Source organism: Argiope bruennichi, chromosome 4, assembly GCF_947563725.1.
Source record: "Argiope bruennichi chromosome 4, qqArgBrue1.1, whole genome shotgun sequence".
Taxonomy (NCBI): Eukaryota; Metazoa; Arthropoda; class Arachnida; order Araneae; family Araneidae; genus Argiope; species Argiope bruennichi.
In genome coordinates, this window is record NC_079154.1 from 19,618,219 (window position 1) to 19,633,709 (window position 15,491).

A 15,491-nucleotide genomic window follows, 5' to 3' on the forward strand; every position below is an offset into this window, starting at 1 on the left:
TGACATACAGTCACTCCCCCCCCCCAGACAGTTTTGTCTCAACATTTGACAAAACCTATACAATTTAAATGCTAAAATTGTGTACCAAAATTCATTTAAGAAAATTGTTGCATTTTAAAATTCAATCAATCTTTGTCTGCAGATCGAAGTATAGACAGAGAGAGGTCATGACCTTGATGGATTTTGATTTAAAATTTAATGTCCAATCTTCATTTTAAATGTATAATCTACACATTTAATTTTATCTTTCTAGCTCTTTAATTTTTGTAGTTACCAAATTCATTAATATTTGGGACTTCATATACAGATATTTCGCTCAAAATTTGATTGTAATATACAAATTAAAAAAAAAAAAACTACCAATATTCATCCATCTAGCTCAAAGCGGGGTTTTTTTTTTAAGGGCATAGTTATAAAAATATGTTTTTTGGATTCAGTGAGGTTTGAAACAAGGTGATTCATCAAAATCTCGAGTTTTAATTTTTTGACGATTACGATATCACCAAAAAATTCGATACGAGAAAGTGAAAATATGCATAGAAATCATGTTTAGACATTGATTGAAATAAGTAACACAATTACGGTAAAAGAAATATTACGAGTGATATGATAATGAATAAATCGGACATAGACCCTTTTCGCGAGGGATTTTTTTTATTAGTCCACAGATTCATAGATAAATGCTTAATAACTTCATACTCTTTAAAAGAGGCCGAAAGTGTTTATTTGTGAATATTCGAATTCTACAGGGTATTCATTAATTATCGTCGGGGTCTCATAACTTTCGAATAAAAAATATTATGCAAAAACCGATTACGTATTCGTAAAGTACAACTCAAGGAATTTTATTAATGATATTAAAGTGTAAAGCTTGCACAATTTGCACTTTGTAGGCATTCAGCTGAAGGCGATTATGCATTCGTAAATTACAACTCAAAGAATTATGTATTCGTAAATTACAACTCAAAGAATTATGTATTCGTAAAGTACAACTCAAAGAATCGCCTTCAGCTGAATGCCGACAAAGTGCAAATTGTGCAAGCTTTACACTTTAATATCATTAATAAAATTGTTTGAGTTGTACTTTACGAATACGTAATCGGTTTTTGCGTAATATTTTTTATTCGAAAGTTATGAGGTACGGAAACCCCGACAATAATTAATGAACACCCTGTATATATTGAAATTACCAATATATCTTTTGTTCCAATGATTGAATTTCTAATCGAAGGAAATCAGTATGTCACGTGAATCCGCGATCTTTGACGAAGCCAGTAACAACTTAACTCCGTATTGGAATTAAAAAACTTGGAATTAAAAACTTGAAGAAAAAAAAAACTGAAAAACATGGTGATCAGCAGCTGAAAAGACTCTGAACTGTTTTCTTTCGGAAATGCAGTCATTTAAATTTAATATGTTTATAGAATAACTTGTCTTGTAGCAGAAATAAATGTTATAGTTTATTTTTTCAAGGAGAGTAGTTTTTCAATCACAGTAAAGGAACCCGTGCACCATAGGTGACGACACAGTACGTATGAAATAGATGTGATTTTGTTGAGGAAATATGAAAGCCGATAGCATAAAAAAAGCGAAAGGGAATAAGCAAAAGAAACAAAAATTCAAAAGAGCAAAATCGAGTGAGTTCGGTTATGAGGGAACAGTTGGCGAGCGTCAAACCCGAATTGCTGAAATCCTTGCCGTGCCACCATAAAATTCGATGGCAGAAAAAAGCTTTTTTCTTTCATGTCTATCAATTTTATGTTGTCAAAGAGAAAATGTCGTGCAGCCCAATCTGTATCTCCTACTAGTTGATTTAATTTTTGAGTTCTCTCTCTCCATTTTCTTTCTTCTTCTTTTTTTTTTTATCATTTTTGTTGAAAACTCTATGAACTTTCAGTGCCATCTTCCACCCCCCCCCCAAAAAAAAAGAAAAACTAAATAAAATTGAAAAAAATTATACTTTTTTTAAGATTTTCATTAGCAAAACCAAAAATTTATATATAAAAAAAAACAGTTAAAGTAAAATTACTGAAGAATAAGATGAATTCATCGGTATGCTACGCTCTATAATTTTTTATAACAGCTGTTGTTTGATACAACGAATCAGCTAAATATTATTTGAATCAATGCCAGTTTGTGTAGAAATCATATCTTTTAAACTTTGACTTACCATAAGCAGTTTTATTGCATTTCTTAAATTTAAAGGGTAAAATTATGCATAGATTATGATTATTTAAATTCATTTCGAACAAAATCGTGTATGCATTTTCTGTGATAACTCACAAATTTTGCGTAATAATATTTTCATATTCAGCACTATAAATAGGTATGTTATGCTCAAAAAACTTTTATGTTAAAATTACCAATTACAGTTATTCATTTGTTAAAGCTTTTTATGATCCTTTTGTGAGAAAACTGATAACAGATCTGAGTATAGCCTATATACTGCTAAAAGTTTTAAAAATTCTCTGACATTTAATGCACGACAGAAATATTTTTTTTAAGAAAAGAAAACAGCACTAATAAAATAGATAGACAGTAACTTTATAAATATAGTGTTACGAAATTTCCGGGGGTCGTTTGGATAGTGGGGGTTATATGGTGTGAAGAACGCTCAATCACCAGGCGGCAGTAGAAAATAAAACAACGACGTTTATTTACACGAAGACACACAGGACAGCACAAAGACGACAACTATATACAGCACAGAAGACGACAACTATATACAGCACAGAAGACGATTATCTTCAGCCGAGACGTGCAGCACACAACAGCAAACACAGCAGCATACAACAGCAGCATACAAAACAGCATAAAAAGCAGCATACAACAGCAAACACAGCAGCATACAAAGCATCATAAAAAGCAGCATACGACAGACTCTACTGCAGACAGTAGCACACAGCTTAGTTCAGCACTAGCTTCACTCCGTCGCTGCTTCGCTTATCTCTGGAAGGCCAGTTCTTTAGCATCGATCCCGACTACTCTTCGACTCCACTGGTCCACGACTACTCGGCAGCGGCAGGACTGCTTCCTTTTATAGGCATCAGGAGGCGGGGCTAGAAGCCTCTCAACCAATCAGGAACGTTCGAGGCGTATCTCCGTTCCTACTGGACGGATCGCGAAAATTCTCGATATTTCGGGTATAATCTATTTTGGCGCCAAAGTCACCAAATTCGTCGCCAAGTCGCCAAATGGTCGCCAAGTTTGTCGCCAAGCTCTGGGACCTCCCATGGAACCAGCTATGCTGGGAAGCCGCAGCAAAGATTCGTAACAATAGCTACTAAAATCACATTTATTTTAATAATAAAACCACAAAGCTTGACCCAAGAAAGGCAATCTTTTGCATTAAAAAGATGAAAGTGATAAAAGAATTGCATATTTTGTAATGTAACGTCCATCCTTGGCACACTTTTGCATTGCTGTTGATTTAATGGAAATATGTAATCGAATAAAAAGTTTAAAAAAACATTTAAATTTTCATTTCATACGAAATCTCATAACTCCAAAATACGATAGGGGAGGCGGATGGATGATCATCATCAATGGTTGCTTACTCTCCATCCTCCCACATTGTCTTAAAATAGCATCAATTATCAAAATAAAATTTAAACAACTGAGTCAGTTTCGCCCATTTTGAATGTCAAATGACAGACATCGCTAACCGTTCAGAATGCTCTATGTTTATTGCTTCAGTTGAACTAATACTTTCTTTTACTGCGATTAGATGAAGTTCATCAGAATTTGCTCTCATAACAGATTAATTATATCAATATGGAAAAGCGCAATAATGCTCATTCAACGATGCTAAGAAGGTTGCCCAAGTCGCCCAGATATCACTGTAGTCTCCCTCTTTCGTTAAATGTGATTATTAAATAACAGTGGCGTGTGCTTTGTTCGTTAGAGATACTCGCCTTGTTGGGTTTGGGGAAGAGGGAGATTTTCCAAAAAGAGTCAAAGGATGTCCGAACATACATTTTCTTTTTAGTTATCAGGTTAAGTGAGATCCCTCCCCCCCCCCTTCTTTTTTTGTATATCAACCCTTAAGAACACGGGCTATATTGTGATTTGTTGAGGGGGAGGGGGTATCTTTGAAGGAGAACCTCAGATATTCTAATATTCTGACGTACCTAAACTAAACTTAAAAATGAGAGGGCTAATACTATTGATATAATGAGTATATCAGTGATCGTCGAAGTTTGCTAGATATTAAAAACAAATTCGGTATGACTTGACGTGACATTCTTACTGATTGTGGAGAGTTTCTCTTTCTTTTTCAGTTTCCCACGAGGAGACGGAAGTGGAGCTTAAGTGGTCTAAAACTGAACAGCAGATCAACGGTGCAACCTCGCTACGACAACAGAACGCTTATCTCGTAAAGAACGTCACCGGTGAGTGCGGGAAGCAGCACACGTGGAGAGGTGAGTGTCCATCCGGAATTCACTCAAATTTGAAAAAAAAAAAAATATGAGACATTTACAATTTATTGAAGTTTTATTTTGTATACAATGAAAATTTCATGCACTTCTATTGCTCACAAATTATTATAGTTACGGATAGGTTAAAGCGTACCATTTGTGGAAATATTATGTTCTGTTATTATGATCACTGGTGATCAGTAAACCGATCACATAATTGGCATCTAAAATTTAAAACATGGAAAGAAAACTAAAGAATCAGTTTTCTAATTCCACCACCGATCATTCATCAATTTTTATTTTATATCAAAACACATGAGTCCTAAATATGTCGTCAATCTTCGAACTGTCTTTCTACATTATCCATTTTTGAAATATTTAATAAATAAAATTTTAACATAGTCCCTCAACAACTGGACTGATTTTGCCAATTTTATTTCACACTTAAAATCGGTATTTTATGTGTATAGAAAACCAAGCAGCATAATTTATGCAAATACATTTTAAAATAGCTTTTTTTCGCTTGGCTAAGAACAATGACAGCTGTTCTTAGAAGATGTAGTTCTTAAAAATCAGTTGATATTATTATTGCTTTCAATATAATTTTAATATAATGAAAGAACAATTGACTGATGGTTCCACTGTAAGTATGTTCTTGGTATTCCAATCTTAAAAAGATCTTTTACATTATCAAATATATTTGTATAAAAAGTTTTGGAAAAGAAATCAAATAATCCAAGAACAGAAATCAATTGTGTAACTTAATTCATAAAAAGCTTAAGAATGCAATAAAAAGTTATTCATAGTCTGGTTCCCCAGACTTTTAATGCATGTATAGAAGTTCGTACTTTTAACTTTTCATTTTGTTTTTAGTTTCTGTTTTCATTGATTTGTCACGAACATTGCCGTCCCAAATAACTTTTTTCAAATTCCTATTATATTCTGGTAAACACTTAATCAAAGGATTAACTGTATAAAATCTGCACACATCACCGATTCTCTGAATTCAATTTATGATCGGATTTGAAGATTATAAAAACTTAAATGTTCTAAGAATTTAAAAAATGTAGAATCTCAAACTGTAGTCATTTTTATTCTTATCAATAAATTTTTTATTCACTGAGAAATCGCATTATTAAATTTCTAAAAAATACAGAATCTTCTTTTCTTTTTAATACTTTTTATTAATACTTACTGAGTTAAAATATTAATAGAATCATTTCAATTTATAATTACTGAATTGATAGAATAAGTAGTTTTTATTTAAACGTCAAATGTCTAATTTTTCTTAAGAATATAGAATAAAAAAATATCGTTTCATTGATTGATTGATAAGGTTATGATATTTTTAGTTGAAAAGGCTTCATTCAGTAAAGTTCGATCTAATTAGAAGAAGCATAGTTAAAGCACTGACGTAAAACAAATAAAAGAAAGTTATCATTTGAAAAACTACGAAACAAACCAAATGAGATATAATATTCATTTAACTTATTAAAACAGACGATAATTGTTTTTAAAGTACAAGATTAGAATTTAAGTGACAAAAAAAATGCAAGTAAATACGACAATAAACATTAAAATTGAACAGGGGGGAAAAAAAAAAAAAAAGGAAAAAGATATTTTTATTTTTAAAAAATGTCAAAAGAAATATCATGTAGCGCCATCTAGTGAAAGGATATGAAGTTATAAATCATTCATTTAAAAGTAAATGTATAAAAAAATCTTTTGTGAAAATATTCTTTATCCAATTTATTCGTTATCTTATCTATCGTATAATCACTTAAAACCAGTTCACACCAATCAGAATAACCGAGTTCAATTAAAAAGAGGACAAGTCATTTTCGCGATGTTGATCATTTAAATCGTGCTACTTATCCCAGTCAGTTTTTAGTTTAGCCGACTTTATTCCACGTGCATCATCGCCTCAGCATTTGAACTTAAAGAATCGAGAATGCCTCGTCCTTTGTCATGAATGATCGATAAATGTTCGGACAAGAACAAAGAGCTTTACCCTGTGAGAAAAATGATATAACTAGACTGCTGTCAAGGGACATCAAAGCTCTTTCATTTATTGAAGAACTTTTTTCCTAAAATTTCTCAATTAGACTGATTCAGTGTTTAAAATAAGAAATAAGACTGATTATAATGCTTGAATTTCCCCAATTTTCATAACAGATAAATTAAAAAAATAATAGAATCATAATAATTCTTTCATTTTGCAAAATATACGACAACAAGCATTTTATACAAACTTTACTTAATTTTATTGATATATGCTAATACTATCATTAAAAAAACTCATTAGTTGTTAGCACAATAAGGCAGCGATTCTCAACCTGTGGGGCGCACCCCCCTAGGGGGGCGCGAGCACACTAGAGGGGGGGGCGTGGTTATATCCAAGAGAAAATATTATTTTAAAAAATTGATTAACTGTCTGAAAGGAAAGCACATATACACATAGAAAACAAAATACATTTCGACATATTTAATAACTTATTAAAGTAAAACAACTTACTAAATCGAAATTTACTTAATCAAAACATACTAAATTAAAACAAATTTAATTATTAGTGACTTTCTGTGGCCTGTCTCGCAGAGTGAAGGAAGGCTTAATATTAGAAATAGCCACTCTCAGTTCTGCCGAGATCTATATTTTGTCTTCAAAGAAACCACAGAATGAAAATCCAGTTTCACAAAGCTAGGCTGTTGAAAATGGTAATAGAATGCGAAATGCCCTTGCTTTTAGTGCAGAAAAATCATCTTCTATTCCTACCCAAAATTCAAATAGTGATTTATTACTAAATTGTCTTTTAGTTTCGCCACTTGTCGTGAAGTCTATGAATTTTTCTTCCTCATCAATTGAGAGTCCTTTGGGAGTCTTATGAAATGGATCCCTAACTCACTCGTAACTTGCTATCAGTTTGTCGTCAGAAAGAAAATACTTTTTAAAATTCTTTCCTAGCATGGCTAAATGATTTTCAGTGGTTACAAAACCCACTTTTACATGCTCTTCTTCAGCCTTGTAAGTTTTAGTACAATCATCCAGATTTGCAAACATTGTTGGATTTCTTTGCTTTAACCCTTATGTTCATTTTGTATAGTATACCATACATACAACTTTATAAAAATATACTACCACTATAAAATAAAAATATATATAAAAAATATAATATATATATATATATATATAATATTTTTTATATATTTTTTTATTTTATATATATAATATATAATAAGCTACCTATGTACATTTTTTTTTTTTTTTTGCTTTTCTTTAAAATAGCAATCTTGCCACGATAAGGGTTAAATTTTTGCTCCTCAATTCCATTTTTTTACAAAAAGTATTAACTTTATCACTCGTATACAACATATGCGTATTTGCTTCTTGGAGTGGAAAATTCAAATTATTTAATTTCTCGAATATGTCGACCAAGTAGCTCAATTTCATTATAAATAAACCATCGTGAAAATTCTCAGCCTCCAGTCTGTTTTCTTCTTTCAGGAAAATGGCGATTTCTTCTCTTAATTCATAAACACGTTGCAAAAATTTCTCACAGGATAACCATCTTGCCTCGCAATAAAATAGTAAGCTGAATATACTGAAACCATGTCTTTACAAAGTGCAGAAAAGATTCTCGATTTCAGAGGTCTCATTTTTATATAATTTGCTACGGTTACAACCGTATTTAACACAATATTCAGACCAGGATTCCTTTCTTTTGAAGCCGAAGCTTCTCTGTAGATCATGCAATGTGTCCAGACGCACTGAGGAGATTTTTGTTTTACAAGTGCTTGCATACCTTGGAATCTTCCGAACATTGAACGAGCACCATCGGTGTATATTCCGACGCAATTTTTCCATTCTATGTTTGCCTCGTTCATAAAATCATATAGCAAATAATGCGAGGGCCGTTGTTTTTTCTATTAATTTGCTGAAAAGTAGTTCTACAACTGATATATTATCACAAAATCGAACATATTAAATGAGCACCTTTATTACTATCTGTTGCTTCATCAAGTAATCAAATTGCTTCATCATTGAAAACAATTTGTCATGCAACCTCGAGAAAAGCTGACACTGTACATCTTCAGCTATATCACCAATTCGACGAGCAACAGTATTATTTGAAACAGGTACGGACTGCAGTTTTGAAAAATTATCTCCAGACACAGTTTCTACAATCTCAATAGGTGCTGGCGAAATAAGCTCTTCACCAATGGTGTGTGTGAAATTTTTTTACATCTGGCTATTCTATATGAAACTTTGTACGATGCAATTAAAGCTTTTTTAATTCACGAAGTTTTTTTAAAAATGAGTTTTCTCTGGGAATCGGAGAGTTCTCTGGGTTTGTGGACGTACTCACTATGAAGCGTTTCCAAATGTCATTTAAGTTTATTAGGTTTCATGCTGCCTGCGGTCAACATTTTTGAGCAAATGATACACAGGGGCCTTTCTTCTCCATTTACTTTAGTACTGGTAAACCTAAAATTTAAGTATTCTTGACAATATTTTCTTGATTTTATTTTTGGAACGACGCTCGTCTGTGTGCTTGTTGATGCTTGACTGTCGTCTAATGCTCGCTTACTTCCGCTTAAAAATGTATTCATGAATCTGCATGAATCTGCTGACCTAAATATTTAATATGGTGAATTGACACGAAAATATACATAACATACACATTCGTGATATATTCGATAGCGATAGAAGGATCGACTCGAATGAGACTGGCTGGAATAGAAACTTGCGTTATCCAACATTTTGCTTTTTCCTATGAGAAAACATCTGCGCATGCTCGAGACGGCATCGGTCGTGTGGATTCTCTTCCACAAACATTAATTATTTTTTTCTCTTTTGTTTAGTCATACTTCTGTTTTATTTCTTTTATTATTCGAAAAAATGTATTCCCAGTTTCTAAATTTAGCTCACCCCATCTATGTCAACTGTCATTAACGAATTTTTCTAATTTCATATTCTTTTAACGTTATCTCCCTGTTTGGCTTTCATTTCAAATATAATATTTAAATTTTCCCCGCTTTCATTCACTTCATCTGTTCACTGCCCGCTTGTCAAAATGCCAGATGTGATTTCTCGCCAATGTTGGCTCGCTTTTACTCTTTTTTTGGCAGTTGGTTAAAAATAATTTAAAAACAGAATGCAAAATACAAAATATACATTATTGTTGTATACATTTTATTGTAGGCGGGGGGGGGGGCGAGATGAAAATTATGATTGAAAACTGGGTCGCGAATACTGAAAGGTTGAGAAACGCTGCAATAAGGAAATGTTTGTTTTTTCAGTACCTGCAACAATACGGGGAAGGATATACATCGATACACAATTTCATTCAATGTAGCCTTTTGTTTGAAACAAAGAACCTTTAGTGATGTAATGAAGACAGTTCAACTATGTTTTCTAAAATTCAAATTACTTTCAAAATTCATTAAAAATATAACTTTTAATGTAACGATTAAACTGATGAGATGTGACGCCCTCTTTGTATTACAACTGGCGATATGTATCGGATTTTCAATCAAATTCATCAATAGGAAAGGTTATTTCGGATACTTTGATATGCATAATATGATTTCTTTTACCAATCCACAATAATTGCTTATCATCCAGTCAAAAATATTTTCAGTTGTAAATCATAAGAAGCATCCCATTTTAGAAATACGTACTGCGATTGATCTTGCACAAGTATGCAACTTCAAAGTTATTATAGACCAACCCGTTTCTGTTAAATGAAACAACTTAGTAACGTAACATACTGAAGAAGTTCAACCTAATGAATTCGCCACTGTTCAAACTTTTCAAGATTTTTTTATTAAATAATTTGGTTTTGGTATTGGGAGTCTGGTTTGGACTAAGGAAGGTCTTCCTCAAAAGATGTGAATTGTCTTCCACTTCATGTTCGGAATGCTGTTTAAAGCTGTGTTCTCATGAGTTCAGCTATTGCGTGCAATAATTGTCTTTCTGCTGCTGTTCTAATGTGTAATTTCTGCCGGTAATGTTCAAATGTGAACAATTGAGACATCATTGTCTGGACAACTATCTGCCATTGTCTTATCGGGGGTCACATGACCGTCCAGAGGTAGGTATGGCTTTTTATTCCACTCCAATATTGGCCTCTTCGAACCTTATTTAACCCTTTCGTTTCTGATGATGGGTATATCCGGCATCTACATAATAACCCGCGGAGACAAATGCCAAATATAACTGCAACCACATAACCCAAGGAGATTAAACACCTATATATCCAACATTTATGATGTAACCCAATGAGAGACGAGCGCCATTTAAGGATGGTAACATTAACGGCATATTTTTTTTGGATAGTAGCACCTCCAGTGACCATCGCGTGTATCATGTCTGTTCCACCTTCATTTTTTTTCTGGTTCTTGTCGGTTGTAACGACGACAAAAACAAAGCGCCAAAAAATTATCGCCAATTTGACGATTTTAATCGTCAAACTATATAGCATGTGATTCGTATTTTCAAAATTTTTCGAAATAAAAAAATAATACACTTGAGTATATTTTTATAATTTAGCAAACTTTTTTCTTTGCGCTTTGTGGTTGTCGCTAAAACCTACAAGAACTTTTTAATTAATGTTGGGTGCCATAAATAAATAGACATTTACGAGAATAGAACAATCATTAGGAAAAAGTTCATGGGATTTTTGTATACAGACGCTCATTTGCTATACAAAAGCATTCCTCTTTTCTTTCAAAATAAGTGTGCAATGAGTACACTTTTGAAAAGAGATCTAGTTTAGTTCAGACACTAACAACGGATTGAACCACCCTAGTGAAAGGGTTAAAAAATGACAGTTGCAGGGGTGGGGGGCTTTGATTGGTGTTATGCTATACAGAATAAGTTATGTACCGATATTCCCCACAGGTAACTACAGTTGTTTGCGGGTCCTGCTGGTTTTTACGCGTGACAAGTCTTTCTACATTAGTACAGTCTTTGTCCCGGGTGTCGTGCTAGTGACGAGCTCCTTCATCAGCTTCTGGCTGGACATCAACGCCGTGCCGGCGCGAGTGATGATCGGCGTGACCACCATGTTGAACTTTTGCACCACGACGAACGGTTTTCGTTCCACTCTGCCAGTGGTCTCCAACCTGACCGCCATGAACCTGTGGGACGGCGTGTGCATGTTTTTCATCTACGCCTCCATGTTGGAATTTATCATCGTCAATTACCTTTACCGGAGACTTCCCGGAGCCTCTGGTACCCGACCCGTATCGGCGCCGGTGCCCGAGTCCCTCAAGAACCCGTCCCTTGCCCAGGTGAGACAATGGTTTCTTTTCCTACTTTTTTTACATACATATTTTTCTCAGAAAAAATATTGTAATGATCAAAAACTTCTATAACGATATTTCTGATATATCTCCATGTTTAAAACCATCTCGGATTGAACACTTTTAACTTCCCGCATACGAAAACAAAAAGAAAATATAGTAATCTTCTAAAAATTTGAACTCGGCAGTTTGACGAATCCCCAAATTTCAGACTTAGAGAAGTCTGAAATTTGGGGATTCGTCAAACATACATTTTTAGAATTATGTCTGTTATGTATGTGATTCTGTCTGTAAATAAGATACCTAAAAAACGCTTTGAGATAGTCAGCTAAAATTTAATATACAGATTTTACTCCACATTTGTACATTTCTATTAAATTTTGAATGAAAAATAGAATCAGTAGAAATCTGTCTATCCTGCTATTGGTATACAAGAAACATTACAAAATTACAAAAGTTGGCTTAGTTAAATAAAATTTGGTTTACAAGCTTACCATCTAAAGTGTGGATTCTTACCAACTCTTGGTTAGAATAATAACCTCAAAAACTCAATAACTTATATAGATATAATTTCGTATATGAACTTGTGACATCAATTGTAATTCTATGTCAGGTTTTTTTAATAGGTCCAAAGTAAGGCGTCCACTGCATATTCAATCATCGTATAATTATGTATTAACTGAATATTAGAGAATAGTCAACAAGGACTATATTACAGATTCGGTAAAAACGTTAGATTAATGTCACAGATCAGTTTTTCGTTTCTATTTTCCGCCAATGTGATGCAAGACATTCCTTGCCACAAGGTAAAGACCGTAAGTGAAATGAAAACTTTATGTGAGTGGAGGGGATAGCACCTTTTTTCATTGAATACGCGAGAAGGCATTGTAGTGTCCTGATCTAGACTGATCAAATAACGAAGCAGAATTACCAGACAATTCTTTATTTTACAGCCCTATATATACAAAGAACAACTTGTTCTAATCTTGGTTAAATAAATAGTTATTTACACCTGTAGTGGGAGATGCAAGAGTCAAAGTCGAAGACTTTCTTGAAACTCAGTTGGTTCTCGGACTCCGAACTCGTGGGCGTAGTCCAACAGTCCGTCTGCAATTCGTTTCTCCTCTTCCTAAAAAAAATCTCCGCGCTTTATTTCGGCGATAATCTCACCTCTTAATTTACATTGGTCATTTGAGCTCTCTTTCGGCCAATCGGGGTTCAGCAATATGCTCTCTCAGCGGCGCCAGTGGGTCTTGGGAAGGTCCTTTCACAATGAGAAACATTTAGCATCCAGGTGTTTGGACACCCCTTTCTCTTTGAAGGTACTATCAATACCTCTTGGACGAAGAATTTCATATGTGGTCTTTCACTGTAGTTCGCTAATGAACAGATGCGAGACCACCCAGGTGAAAAGATCCACCATCTGGCTATCTCGAGGAGTTTAATAAGTAACAACGACGACACAGCTGGCTGTAAATGTCTTATCAGTACTGGGAAACGGGTAATGTTATAGCATTAACGTAAGATAGTTTTGAAATATAGATCTTTGGCGGGAATCTGGCATTTTCACTGAATCTATCGCGAGAATATGTGTTTTGAAAGATTTTTGCAGGTCGATTGATACCAAAATTTGACCAAAAATTACAACTGTGGTACACCGAATTTTCTTGATTTGAGTCATTACGTTTTCAAGCATGAGAAAGTAAACACCGTTAGACAGTCAAGTGCTTGAAGGATTTGGTTCAAATTTTGATGTTTCCATGTTTTAGATGATAAAATTTGTGTATGAAATTTTATTTACCTAGTTATGTAATAATCTTTTTATATTTATCGAATTCACTTGTAATCGAACAGACAGACTTCCTGTGCATGGAGTTCTTTCACAATTTAATAGAAATCTTCAAATGTGTTATTCCTTATACCAAATTTCAGCCATTTTGTTCAAAGCGTTTTTGAATTATCGTATATACAGAGAGACAGATAAACAAAATAAAAATGTTTTTTCGAATTCAAAGAAGTCTGAAATATGGAGATTGGACAAAATCTCGTGTTCGTCTCTCGTTCGAACGTAACGTTAGGATTACGTTACTTTTATATACTTCATATACAAAAATGCAAAAACTGCTGCTTCAAATGTTAACTTCGAAATAAGATTTTCACCTCCGCTCCATCATTAGCGTATTTTTAGAGTATTATATTTTTGTATCATATACCCTATTTAATCTGTAGGAGCAATGATTTGTAACCGACTGATTCCTTTAAATTTACATTTTTTTATCCTATGATATAACAAAGTGAAATTCTAAATAAATGCATTTCATAGTAATAATTTAAAAGCCAGGACAGGTAATATTCCAGTAAGGGGTCAAAGACGGTTTGTCAATAACAAAAAAAAAAAAAAAAAGTTCAGAAGAGACAGAGATTGAAAAATTTTATGGTAGTTTTATATCTTTGATAAAATCTAATTTTGAATTTATTGCTTGTGAATTGTTTGCTGGCTATAAAGTTGTTTTTTTTACAAATTACAGGATTTTAACACAATTTTTTATAACCTCTTCACATACAATGATTGCATTACTCAAGTTAACACAATTTGTAATATTTAAATCCATGATTAAAATAAAATAGCAAATAATTTAGCTGATAAAAATCACTGAGCTCTTATATATATAGAAATAATGATAAATATCCAAAATAACAGTATATGTCCTCTAATTAGAAGCTTAGATAAATTCGTAGATCAAAAAAGTGACAAAAGGTTTTAATAATGCATTATTAAAAATTCGCGACACTTTCCAGAATTTTATCACTAATACTAAATATTTATATTATATATTTATGTTCTTAAATATTTATGTTCTTAAAATAATCTTCATTATTAGATAACATAATAGTATAACAATGATGCTATTTTCAGACGTGCCTATCGCTTGTGATCTTTTTTTTTTTCTGAAAAAAGTTGCATATTTAATCCATGGACTGTTTCATTAAATATTCAGCAGTCATCAAATCATCTAGGACATTAAAGAACCTTCAAGGTGCAAAATCTAGTTCGATACCATTTAGCTGTAATCTTTATTTTATAGTTGGATTTACTATCCTAGTTCAGTACTTTATCGGTTTATTTATGGGTATTCACCGGCTTAAATGGAAGGACAAAGGAATTAGAAATAATCAATAAAAAACAGCAAAAACTTCAGACTGCAGGTTAGATATTTTGAATTCAATTTCCGAAAAACCAATACAAGCAGATACAGATTTTATTGTGAGATGAGACGCCTTTTCCACAAATAAAAGGGAGAAGATTGTCTTTAAGTCACAATTTTAATTATTAGTATCAAATCTAAGGCTATTTTTAGAGATTATTTTAAAGTTCTTCGTTAATCATAACTAGGAACAACAGTCGCAACTTTTCAGTACTAATGCTTAAGGTGGGTTTACATTCGGCCAGTTATAAGACGCATAGGCAGAATGGGACTGATTTATGTTTGCCACAAGTTCATAAGGTAGATTCAGGCATTCCATGCTTGGCTATAAATTGCCATTTTGGAGTCCCTGAATTTTTCTTTTTTGCTGAGTATCGTATTAAAGTGATGGATATTTACACAAAGAAATATAATAAAAATTTTAAAAAAGGTCCACATACCTAAATTTGGGAAACTACAGAAAAGATATGGCAAATGAAATTGTAAACACACACACACACAACCTCGCATCAGAAAGAACAAAAAGCAAAACATGTCGGAATTAATCTATGATAAGTAATGA

The 15,491-nt window shown here is 33.0% G+C and overlaps 1 protein-coding gene across 2 annotated transcripts in view; it reads left to right on the top strand.

Annotated features, from left to right (window-relative positions):
* The window catches only part of LOC129965520 (glutamate-gated chloride channel-like), a 253,593-nt gene that overhangs the window by 224,544 nt on the left and 13,558 nt on the right, over positions 1-15,491 (top strand). For both annotated transcript variants that reach the window (XM_056079489.1, XM_056079490.1), the window contains 2 exons: positions 4,281-4,421; positions 11,320-11,711. In XM_056079489.1, coding sequence (XP_055935464.1) covers positions 4,281-4,421; positions 11,320-11,711 — 533 coding nt within the window. The remainder of the gene's footprint in view (positions 1-4,280; positions 4,422-11,319; positions 11,712-15,491) is intronic.